General features: G+C 40.1%; 1 protein-coding gene across 1 annotated transcript in view; it reads left to right on the plus strand.

The window, feature by feature from the left end:
- Positions 1-12,179, plus strand: part of COL9A1 (collagen type IX alpha 1 chain) — a 132,667-nt gene that overhangs the window by 106,891 nt on the left and 13,597 nt on the right. The window contains exons 29-33 of the mRNA XM_019520334.1: positions 3,091-3,126; positions 3,251-3,295; positions 4,784-4,816; positions 10,641-10,787; positions 11,467-11,521. Coding sequence (XP_019375879.1) covers positions 3,091-3,126; positions 3,251-3,295; positions 4,784-4,816; positions 10,641-10,787; positions 11,467-11,521 — 316 coding nt within the window. The remainder of the gene's footprint in view (positions 1-3,090; positions 3,127-3,250; positions 3,296-4,783; positions 4,817-10,640; positions 10,788-11,466; positions 11,522-12,179) is intronic.

Genomic DNA, 12,179 nt, shown 5'->3' on the forward strand with positions numbered 1-12,179 from the left:
TTAAAATGTGAGTAGGTTTGCAAACTTCTCATCAGCTGTCAAGCTCCTTCTGCCAGACAGTTACTTGAAAGCTCCTCTTTTTTATTACATCAGTTAAGTGCTCTACTTGTTCTGAATTGAAGCATTTTAGTCACATCAGCATGAGGCTCTGCATGGATTAATCAACTCTATTGAGAAGGTGAAAAGCAGAGTTAATTAGCTCGGGTAGACTTACTGTGGTTATGCTGGTTCTGGGATCCAAGAAAATGCTCTCTTTATGGTCATGAACACACACAGCATGTGCTCTGTAGACATACCAGATGGTTCAGAGCTAGTGTGGGTTCTTTACATGACTTTGCTTTGAGCCATGCAAGCAATTCCTGAGTGCCTTGTCGTAGATTTAGAGTGTTTTCGAGAGGCTTCCATTTACTGACCTAAATAATTTGCCAGGGTATTTTGGCAGAGCTGTTTTTTAAAATTATACAGTCAAGTTCATCCCCAGTGTTTCTCCCTGTGCTGTTTTGCTAGAAATTAACTTAGCCCATCTTTAAAAAAACTCCCCAACCTTTTTTGTTTAGTTTTCCTATATTGAGACAATACTGAATAGGATCTAACTATATCCACAGCTTTATTCTTTCTTCAACACTAGTCTTAGAAAGTGGACACACTTATTTGGTATTAAATTTGATATATTATATGTTAAATTATACCAGGTAAGCTGTTCCAACAGAAATGTTACATCCATCTGCTGCTATATCAACATAAATTGAGCTACACTACTCTAATACCAAACCTGTTTCAGACCAGTACAGGAGTGGAAAGATGTAACAGTATAGTTGAAACAGTTGATGTGTGCTCCCAAGTAGCAGGTATCCCTCCTTCGCTTTTAAACTTTTTTAAAATCATGGATGAATGTTCTGTAGCATTTGAAAAATGGGCTTACCAGCTTTCAGGTGGCATACATAGCTTTGGTTTTAATGCTAATGTTTTAGAGTCAGTTGGTGCATCTACATAAGACTCTTTACTGCACAGTAGATTCATCTACTGTGCAGTAAAGTATCACTATGTAACTGTGCAGCAGCTACTGCACAGTAAAATAGGCTACTGTAATAGAATCACTGTACAGTACCTACTGCACATTAGCACACATGTAGACAGCTGACCAGGATTAAATCTCAGAGTAGGGGCCTGGTAGCAGGCAGCTGCTGGGATAGGGGACAATGTCCCCACCTTGGCATTGATCTCAGAGTTGGGTCCTGGCAGCAGGCAGCTGCCTGGGGCAGGGGTGCAGGGCTGAGAGACAGCTACCCTGGAGGCAGGACAGCTCCCTCTGTGCCTCCCCTCCCCAGAGCCCAGGCCTGACCCCAGTGCCCATTGCCAACCTGGGGCTGGTACCTGAGGGACCCTGGAGCTTTCCCTGGCTGCTGTAAAGGAGCAGAGCAGGGCAGCAGTAGCCCTGCACTGAACTGCTCCCATCCAGAGTGCCCAGTGTGCTGCTATACCCCATGGCCACTAAAATAAAGCTTGAATTGGTAAGCAAGGCAAGATGACAAAATTATTGGAATTAAGGCTTATATTTTCCATTAACATGGTGTTTAGTATTGAACATAATTTCACATATTTCTCATAGTTAGGTAGAGCTCTTGGCTTTTTATGCAACCTCCTCCTCCTCAACACATGCAGGGTGGGGCTAAATGTGGAAAAGAGCATATGCTAATAGTCAGACTCAAGACAAAAAGCTTAGGCTTGGCAAAGAATCTAGTCCTGCTCATATAGAAGGACAATTCTATGCAGGGTTGTGGTTTGAAAGCCCCAGGCTAGCCTGTAGTAGGTGACTATGTTATGTTATGTGTGCTGTATTGCCTTAATTACAGTGCATGTTTTAGAAGCATTTTCATTGTGAATATATATAAATGCAATACAGGGGTTGTTTGCCTAACCATTAGAGGAAATGTTGAATATAATTTTGAATATTTTTTAAACCAATTAACCTTATTTTTTCTACGTCACAATTCTTGCCAACAGGATTACAGCTGCACAAAAGATCACAAGAAAGGAAACTGAATAGACTGAATAGCACTGCATGATGTGTGTGTGTGTTCATTAAACAAATCAGAAAGGTTTTGTCTAATTGAAACAGCTCTCATTAGCTTTAATTTCATTTACAATGAATTGAGTGTCCCAGATTGGCAGTAAACATGAAAATCCTCTCTTTATCCATTCAACCTACACAACATGAGTAATGGCACCAGTGCAAATTGCTCCTATCTACCCTATCCATATGCCTCAGCCTTTAGGTGGATACATGTCTAATTATGAGAGAACATTTCACTCTACACGTCCATTCATTCCTTGGCATCTCTACTGAGACTGCCACTAACAATAGCAACCAGAGTTTGTTAGGATAGGGGTGTTTGATTGTGAACATTTTTCTGCTACTAACTGTATAGTGATTGCCAAAGCCTATTGAAATATTTTGCATGAGTTTAACGATCATTGGTATTGGGCACTTATTTTACCCTAGTGGACCTTAATGAACAGCCATCACATTATAGTGGATTTTGGTAACTAACTTTCTGCTTTGGACTTGAACTGAAGCTGAAATCCTCTGCATTTCTATTTCCAAATGCTTGTTTTTAGTGGGGAGCTAGAAAAAATTAATCTGTACAGGTGTCTACACATGGACTAATGGTTTGGAAAATTTCAGATGCAGTCCAACATGATATACCCCTGTATGTGAACTAGGCCCAAATTATTAAAGAATTTGCGTGAGATATGAAGATTTGCTCTTCTTTCCTTTTTACCTGTCCTCCTTTATAGGAGTTGCCATAAGAACAGTGACTTCTGATTTGATCTTTGCATAAATGTAAAAATTATTTATTAGTACATTGAAAAATCTCCTGGATTGTCCTAGAGTTCTCTCTAGGAATACATTTGATAAAAGTAATTAAGAAATGGAGGAAGGAAGAAAAAAGAATACTTCAAGTATTACTCCAAGAATCGTGGTTGAAGATTACATGCTTTTAGCTGTGAAGACAGTACAGTGAACTCTACTGTAAAGTCTCAGTAATTTCAAAATGTATAATACTTTATTTTTTATTTTACTTTTAGGGCACAGTTGGTGAGCCAGGTCCTAAAGGTGAACAAGTAAGTCTTCTAATGCAAAGCACAGATGGTTTACTTATGAGTCATGATATCCATTACTCAGTGATTCTATATCTTAAATTACTTAAGGCATTTCAGACTTACCATGTCTCTTTCTTTGCTGTAGGGTACTGCTGGATCTGAAGGAGAACCAGGAGGAAGGGGTGACCTGGTAAGACCTTATTGTCATTTCATCTACAAACACGTATTAATTTGGTGCATTTTTACCTTTTGGTCTACTACTGTAGTACCTTTTATAATGTGTCTGTTTTTTGTCATTGAAAACTAAATTCCCTGAAAACCCTCCTATGTCATCATGGCACACACTCTTTTGACTTGCTGCAGAATTTTGCAGTTTTGTGGGCCTGGCTGCATTGCTGTTGCTGCTTTGAAATCCTTCTGGCTCCCTTAAAAAATCAAGAGCTTATGTTTTGTATTTACATGCATATGTAAACAAAACACAGCAGCACGCTGGTCCAATGAGTCTAATTTGCTCCCTCTTAATATGTTTCTATAGCAAGATACTTTCAATCTATGATACCGTCAATCCATGATCAGTACCATTAATACATCAGTCGTATGTTCAACACTGCAAGATGAAACTTGAAAAAACAAAAAGTTTAGGAACAAGTTTCGAAATTTACAGTAGTGGCCCAGGAAGTTTGCTCCTCACTAAAGAAATCCTTCCCCCCACATACCCACGTATTTGCAGTGTGGGTGTGAGCCTGGTGTTACGGACTCTTTTTCTAAACTGATGACAATTAAATATGTTCAGTGTAGATCATCTATGAGAAGCATGGGTTCATTTTATAGTTGCTGCCTATTGATACGATCCATTTCCAATCTATGGAATCTCATTAATCCCAATTGCAGGAAAATATCTCAAGGTGCTATGGTTAAATGCTTCTATATCTCATGCATAGAGCTGGGTGGAGAATGATAATTCTGTTTTATGGAAGATTCTGAGATTTTTTTTAATCTATCTGCATTCTAGATAATTTTTTTAATCTATCTGCATTCTAGATAAAAATCTCTGAGCCCCCATGAATCAGAATTGCTTTTCTCACCACAGGTTTATTAGGAAACCTGGCTTTTGGGAAGCCTAGGTGGCAGGCTGCATAGGGGTTAGGGATCTTGAAAAGTTGGATGACTGAGGAGCTTGGGAGCGAGGATATCTGGGTCTCCAGGTGAAACTTGACCAGTTTCCCAGGAAATATAATCAAACTAGAAACAGTCTTGTGAAATAGCTTGGTTCAGCTGTTGCGCAAGGCTGGATATTCATCTAAATATTTCCAACCAGTTCCTATTATTTCAGATGGGGATGGCATCTGGCTCTACATGCTCATATTTTAAAAATCTGAATTAAAGTGCATAATAATGCCTTAAAATACTTTTTTGTTTATATGTAGCAAAAATATCTCTGAGGTGTGAATACTAATGGTATAAATGAAATCTATACTTTCTTCACAAGAAAGTATTTATGCCTGGTTTCCATTCTTTTGATTGCTTTATTGGTCTAAGTTTTTGTACTTCAGCAAATGCCTTCAGTTTTAATAGTATGCTCATTTGTTAAGTATTGAGGAAATCCTGTCCAGCATATTGTATTTGTAATTGCATGTGAATTCCCTGGTCTGACATAAATCATTTTATTTTTGTCTAGGGTGATATGGGACTGCCGGGCCCAAAGGGATCTGTAAGTATGATGAACCACACTGCTACAGAAATTCAAAGGCATAATCAATCAAGTAGATGGTTTTCTGGTTTAAGAAACAGAGTACAAATATTTCACTTTTCAAGAACTGCAGTTTAAGCAAATGAGCTTCCATGTCCATTTAATTTTTTAAAAATTCTAGATGATTAATATGAAAACTAGCTCCTTTTGAAAATGAATTCTGCTCTTGGAAATTAGACCCCAGGCAAAAGAAATAGCATTCTAGCTTGCCTTTAAAAAGGACTTTGGAACTATGTCAGTTTTCAGAAAAAGAACGGCCTCTCTGCCTAAGCTTGGGCAGAACAGAACTGCATATTTTGTACCGGTGATGTTTAAGAACAGATAATGCAGTGGCCTGTAGGCAGTATACTCTCCTCTTTCCATCACAAAACTGGTGGACAGAGCAGAACTATAGTCAAAACTCCATGAACTTCATTGTTCTGAAATGAAGACACAAAGGGGCTGATGTGGAAAAGTAGCAGAAGTCTATTTATAATAGAGGGAAAGAGTTTCTGAGGCCAGAACATGATCCTTTCTGATTATGAAAGGCTGGCAATATTGTGTGTCTGAAAGCTAGTCTGTAGCAATAACTATTCTTACCATAGGAGTTGAGAATGAATGCTATGAGGAGGAGCTCTGCTATTGTGTTTAATGAAAAGTGCAGTTGTGAGTCTGAGGCAAATAACGTTCTTTAGGTAAATCTGATATCTTTTATTAGACCAACTCAAATAGTCGGAAAAATTCTTCTTTGCAAGCTTTTGGGTACAAATACCCTTTCATTAGGTTGAGGAAGTGTCTGCAGTTGGTATGTGCTCTTCCTGGATTGAATAATAAAGAAGCCACAGGCCAGTATGCATGCGAGACAGACCATCAGTGAAAAATGTAAATTAAGGTAGTCAATGGATGAGAGACAGGCGTAGTGGGGGAGGGGATGGAAAGGGGATTGAATATAGCTGATAAATCGTAGAGAGGTTACCAGGGGACTCAAATGTTAGGCAGGTTATAATGTGTCACAAATCTAATGTCTATATTTAGTTCCGTAGATTTATGAAGTGAAGTTCATAGGCTTGTTTGTGAAAGATGTTTTGTAAATTTCTTTTGAGCATTAGAACTGACAAATTGGAGAGAGAGTGGTTTCTTGTGAGAAATGTGCCTCCACCGTTTAATTGGGTATTCTTGTCTTTGATAGATTTCTAGTGTGCGTTTATTCTGGTGCACAGTTGTGTTTGGTTTCAACTACATATTTTCCATCAGGGCATTTGTTGCACTGGATGAGATATATTACATTTCTGGAAGTACAGGTGTCAGATCCAGGAATGTTGATGGCTCTGTTGTAGGGTGTAGCAATTGTGGGGTAGTGGAGATATGTTGGCAGGTTTTACATTTCTTGGCATGGCATGGTTTGGATCCATTTGGTGAATTTTGAGCCATAGGAAGTTTGCTTCTGATGATGAGGTTAGTGAGGTTCTGTGCTTGTTTAAAGTCTAGGATGGGTGGTTCTGGGAAGATAGCTTTAAGAATTGCGTCATCTTCTAGTATGGGTTGCAAATGTCTGAGGATTTTCCATATAGGTTCCAGGGAGGGGTGATATATCATAACCAGCGGTGTGCAATTCATGAGGGTTTTCCTTCTGTACTGCAGCAGTTCTTCAAGTGGTATCCAGGTGGCTCTTTCAAAAATGTGATCGATCTCTCTGGAGGAGTGTCCTTGTTGAGTGAAGCCCTTTTGAGATTTGCGAGGTGATGATCACGGGTGGTCTCCTTAGTGCAAATTTGGTGGTCCTGGAGGGCTTGGCTGTTTATTAGGGTGATTGCTGGTTCTGTGCAGATATGTATGTTGGTGCATGGGTTTTTTGTATTTGGTAATCTGTATTTTACCATTTTGGATAGAGATCATCGTGTCTAAAAAGGAAGTGAGTCTGAAACACTCTGGCCAGAAGGCTTAATTTTATACAGTGTACAGTTTGTACAGGGGACTTTATGGGAGGACATGGAGAGTGGATTGACACATGAGAAATCTGTTGGCTCTTATGAGTGGGTGTGCATAAAATACTGTTTTTTGCTCAGATCCTAGAATAATCCTTCTGGTAAATGGTCCCACAGGGGTTGTGGGGCGAGAGGGTTAGACCAGCAGGGAGTCTGACAGCTGGCCAAATATATGGAGAAGGAAGCAGTTGAAGGATGCAGGGATTTCTTGTTAGATAGGGTGCTGTTCAGCTTAAAGAGGGAAATCACTGTCTTTGTGATGTGTATGCTGAATCATACCCATTGGATTTCCTTTCTGCAGCCCAGAAATCAGGTGCCTGCCACACAATTCTAGTAGAACTGAAATTGCTCCATCTTGTGGATTTGATAAAAATTACTGCTGGTTAATTCCCCTTGAATTAGGAATTGATTTATTTCTGGTAGATTGTTGGAGCCTAAAGTGTTTGGTATTATTATTGTTGTTGTTGTTGTTGAATTAGACCCAAATGCCCCAAGCAGGACAGGGCCTCACTGTGCTGACTGCTGTATAGAAACTAAGAAGCAAATCCTGCCCTGAAGAATTAAATCTAAGGCCTTGCCTACACTTACATTAGGTGTACTAGTATGGCTGTATTAGTGAACTCCCTTAGAGACGATACAGCTTATTGCAAAAAAAGGGTCCCTCAAAGAACATAATACAGGGGTTCATGAATGCACAGCATGTTGCCAGCCCATGGCTTAAGGTTATGGACAAAAAGGCAAATTACAGAGAGTTAAAACCGGCATGAGTATCTGCTGCACTGAAGTAACTATTTGTGTGCCTGCTCTGATCCCGCAGTCAGTGAAAGTAGAACCACAGTAGCTTATTTCGTTGTGTCGACTAAACTTCCCTGATTTAGTCTTTACGTACCACAGGGTCAGAATGGCCTTATGGAAAGTTACTTTGAAGCAGATGACACACAGAAAGGCCTCAGTGTTACAAACCCATGCCTGTTTTTAAGCAAGTGAGTAATGGCATCTATTCATCTGTGTTCAGTGTAGCATATGTCTACATATTTGCAAGATCATAGTCTATACATTAATATGTATTTCACAACAGAAGATCTGTTCAAAGAGTTTTTCCCCATTTCATGCTGTTACAGAATTCATGTTTGTGTAGAATTTAGTGCTAATTGGTGTCTGTACTTAATTTTACATGTGCTCGGGTGGTGCTTTAATTAGAGCAGCTCCAAGAGCCACTCTGATTAAAGCGCTGCAGTATCTCATGTGTTGGTGGCCCTGTGCCTCAAAGAGGCAGCAGGGCACTTGAACTAAAGCTCATTTGACAAGGTAAAGGAGCATATGATGATGGGAAGAGGGAGGTAAGTCAGAAGGAGCTGCTACAGAGTCAGATGGGGAGATAGTGAGTTTGTAGCCAGGGATAGGTGAGATTGCACCTGGTATGAATTAGGGCAGAACTAGTTCTTTGTCTAAAACCTGTTTTATATGCATACCCCAGATTGATACTCATTCATCTGTTTTGATGGAATAATTTTTTAGTATATAAACTTTTGCAGTCAGCCTACAGTATCACGGTTGTGTGACCATTGACTCCAGCAACCTATTGAGTCAGCAACATACTCTGCCCTCCCTCCCCTCGTTATCTATTGATCCAGCTTAACTTGCAGTTTCCATCATTTGAGGGCCTTGCAAATGCTAATATGTCCCTGTGGAGCAGGAAAATATTATTGACTGCATCTGAAAGAGAATGGAAAGACATTAAATGACTTGCCTCATGTCGCACAAAAAATCTATGATAGAACTGGACTTGGAACCTAAATCTCTAGAGATCCAGACAAGCACCATCACTGTGAGACCATCCTTCCTTTCTCTAGTTCTGAATATATAAAGTATGCTGAGCAGAAAAAAAAGACAGGGCCTGGGATATTTGGATCCAAACTGACCCAGGCTAAAAATATTTTCTTTCATTGTCTTAATTTTAGTTTCAGAGGTCTAGAATTTTTAAAACATATTCAGAATTTCTAGTCTAAACATCCTGGCTTTGCATTGATGGAGTTCTGGTTTGCATGCAGGCATTGAAAATTAATTAAAGTTAATGCATATGCGTGCATATACGTGCTTTGGTGAATGCATGTGTAAACCATTTCAGTGGTAACAATTAAGTGAAACAGACTTTACAGTGTCAAAAGCATTGCTTCCAAGCTTTGTGCAGTTCCATGTATGGCCTTTCATGCCAATTATAAATCATTTAATATATCTGTAAATTATATTGACAGTGACATGGTAGGACATAAAATTATACAAAAAATGCCTGCTGGTGTTAGGTTAGATGAGCTGGTGCTAGAGGATGGATAGGACTGCTTGGAGACTATTTGAGGCAGCTGTGGTAAGGTGATACGGGGTGGGTGCTTAGATCATGTTTTCTGGAGCAGTGCAATGAGGGATCTGTTGTGCCCATCTGTAGGTGGGTATGAGAACCAGAAGCCAAAATATGGTCACTAACTTTGCTTTGATTTTTACCTCTTCTTAACCATTCCTTTCTAGCTGAGGGCAGAAGGGGGAGCAATGAGATGGATCTTGCTGCCTGCACAGCAGCCGTATATGACCAGGAGGCACAATTACAGGGCAATGCCTTTCACAGCTGGCTGAGACATGGGGCTGTGAAACACTGGGCTGCCTTGAAAAAACAGACTTCACTGTCAGTTAAAAACTGTTTGTTTTTTCCTTAATGCCAAAGAAGTGGATGTCAAAACCCTTGCAGTTTTTTACTTAGCAAGTGAAAAGGACTGTGGTCATTGTCACTGACTGTTTCAATTCTGTCTGTCTGAAAAGTAAGGTATTTGTGGTCATGAAACTACATTTTTAAATTGACTTGGATTACCTGTCTTCAGTGTGTCCTATATTTAATTTGTAGATTCTATGTTTCTGGATGACAAAATAGGACATCTTCATTTATGGCTTTTCTGATTCTTATGCTACTTTAAATATTTAAGATATTCATAGGATTTGTATAAAGCTATTATAAGCAAGTTCCATTTTGCTTCAGGGACTTGCATTGCTTATGCAGTCTCATGGAGGAGACTTGGAATGTAAGGAATAGGTGTAAAGAATATGCTCTTGCTATATGGAGAACCTCCTTTCTCATCAGCTCATTATGAAAAATGATTGTTTCCCCAGATGAAGATGCTGGGGTCCTCAAAACAGTATGTAGACCTATGTTAAACAAGCCCTACTTTAGACACAAAGAACAAATTCCTGGTGTCTGGATACTATCACTTTCTAAAAATTAAATTACTCCTGTTTTTTATTTGCAGTGTGACAACTGTGGGGATCCTTGCACCTAGGATTTATGGAACATAAGAAAGGGGGCTGTGTACTTGCAGATGTAAGCCTGTCTGCCTCAGAAATGGCAGTGTCAGTCCCATGGCACACTCTTCCTGCCTCTGACACTGGAAAGGTTATCTCTTGGAGATCATTGGGACAGAAAGGCATGAGGGCTCTTTGTGTTTCTTATGGATATATGTGGTGCTGCTTACTGCTCTGGTCCAACAAGTATAATAGAACACACATAAATCAGAACATGGGTCCTTATTTGCTCTGGGTCTTACCATGTTTCTTATCTTGCTTTATTCCTTTTTCAGCTGAAAGCATATTATTTGTTTACAAAAGTAAAGACTCAGAAAGTAGGTGGACAATGGAATTTGAAAGAGGTTCCATCTTTCAAAGGAAGCAATGAGAAAGCATGAGTGAACAGGATATAACATGTCCAGTATTGAAGAAGCTAAGTGGATGGCTTATATTGCAAGCATGCAGTCCTGCAAGCTCCTTGTCTTTCATTTTAGGCTGGTAACCCTGGAGAACCTGGTTCTCGGGGGCCTGAAGGAAGTCGTGGATTGCCTGGCATGGAAGGGCCACGTGGATCACCTGGACCTCGTGGTATGCAGGGTGAGCAAGGTGCTCCGGGTCTGCCTGGCAGCCAGGGTCCAGCCGTAAGTGGTAGTTTTATTCTGCATGTATTTTTCTCTCTTTCAGCTGTAGTGTGGAATGAGAGTTGCAGTGACAGTAGAATGAACCTGGTCTGGTAGGTCAGGAGACATAAGCATGAAGCCCAGGTGATTTCAAACATGTTTGCATGTTCTGAAATAGAATAAATGCTTAAATATGACAACTACACAATGAAATAATTTCTGACCTGCAAGACTGGAACCTTTGGTCCTCAGTCTGCAGCTGGTCCTGGAATTATATTGCAAGTGCTAACTTGTATGTGGGGGTGTGTGTGTGAAGCTCCTATATGTAGCCCCTGCACTGGTACTCCCATTGATATCAGTGGGAATAGCAACATGTGTAAACTGAAGGACTGGAAGTTCTGTCATCCTTCAGCAAGTCTCCATTGTATCATTTTGTATGATTTTTCTATGGTTTTCATCACTTTCTCACGATGAGGGTAGTAAACACTGGAATAAGTTACTCAGAGAGGTTGTGGAATCTCCATCCTTGGAGGTTTTTAAGACTCAGCTAGACAAAGTCTTGGCTGGGATGATCTAGCTGGGGATGGTCCTGCTCTGAGGAGGGGGTTGGACTAAATGACCTCCTGGGTTCCCTTCTAACCATCATTTTCTATGATTTTCTTTTACTGTACATTAACATCTATTTAATTTTTTATCACAGGGTAGAGAGCCAACAGATCAGCACATTAAGCAGGTTTGCATGAGAGTCATGCAAGGTAAATAAATCTCTCCTTATGTTAACTTTTCATTGTATTTAAACAAGGGGCACAACACATCTGGTCAGGTCTAGCTTAGTTGATATATTGGTGTTAGTGTGGCCCTTTTGACATATTAGGATTCTGCAAAATGTAAGTTTTCACTTTTTAAAAGGCAAAGTTTCTAGGCCTCATAGTTGCAAAGGTAACCTTCCAATATGAAGCAAGTGAAGCTATACTGTTTTATTTTTGAGACAACAGAGATCTTAGTAGTGACTCCACTCTCATTCATTCACTCCCAGCCCCTGATGGAGGAGCAGACTTGTTGTTGGCTGTTTTGCATCTTTTCCATCAACCAGGACATATAAAGCTCAGCAATACTTCAGACACTTTGTCTGCTTGCAGATGTTAAACAAACAAACAAACACAAACAAACAAACAAACAAACAAACTTTGTTTTACTGGAAGCAGCAACATGTTACTTTCATAGTTTCATAGTTGGTAGGGTCGGAAGGGACCTGAGCAGATCATTGAGTCCGCCCCCCTGCCATGGCAGGAAAGAGTACTGGGGTCAAACGACCCCAGCAAGGTGTACATCTAGCCTCCTCTTAAAGACCCCCAGGGTAGGAGCCAGCACCACTTCTCTTGGAAGTTGGTTCCAGATCCTAGCTGCCCTGAC

Source organism: Gavialis gangeticus, unplaced genomic scaffold (assembly GCF_001723915.1).
Source record: "Gavialis gangeticus isolate Ggan-Ray unplaced genomic scaffold, GavGan_comp1, whole genome shotgun sequence".
Lineage (NCBI taxonomy): Eukaryota > Metazoa > Chordata > Crocodylia > Gavialidae > Gavialis > Gavialis gangeticus.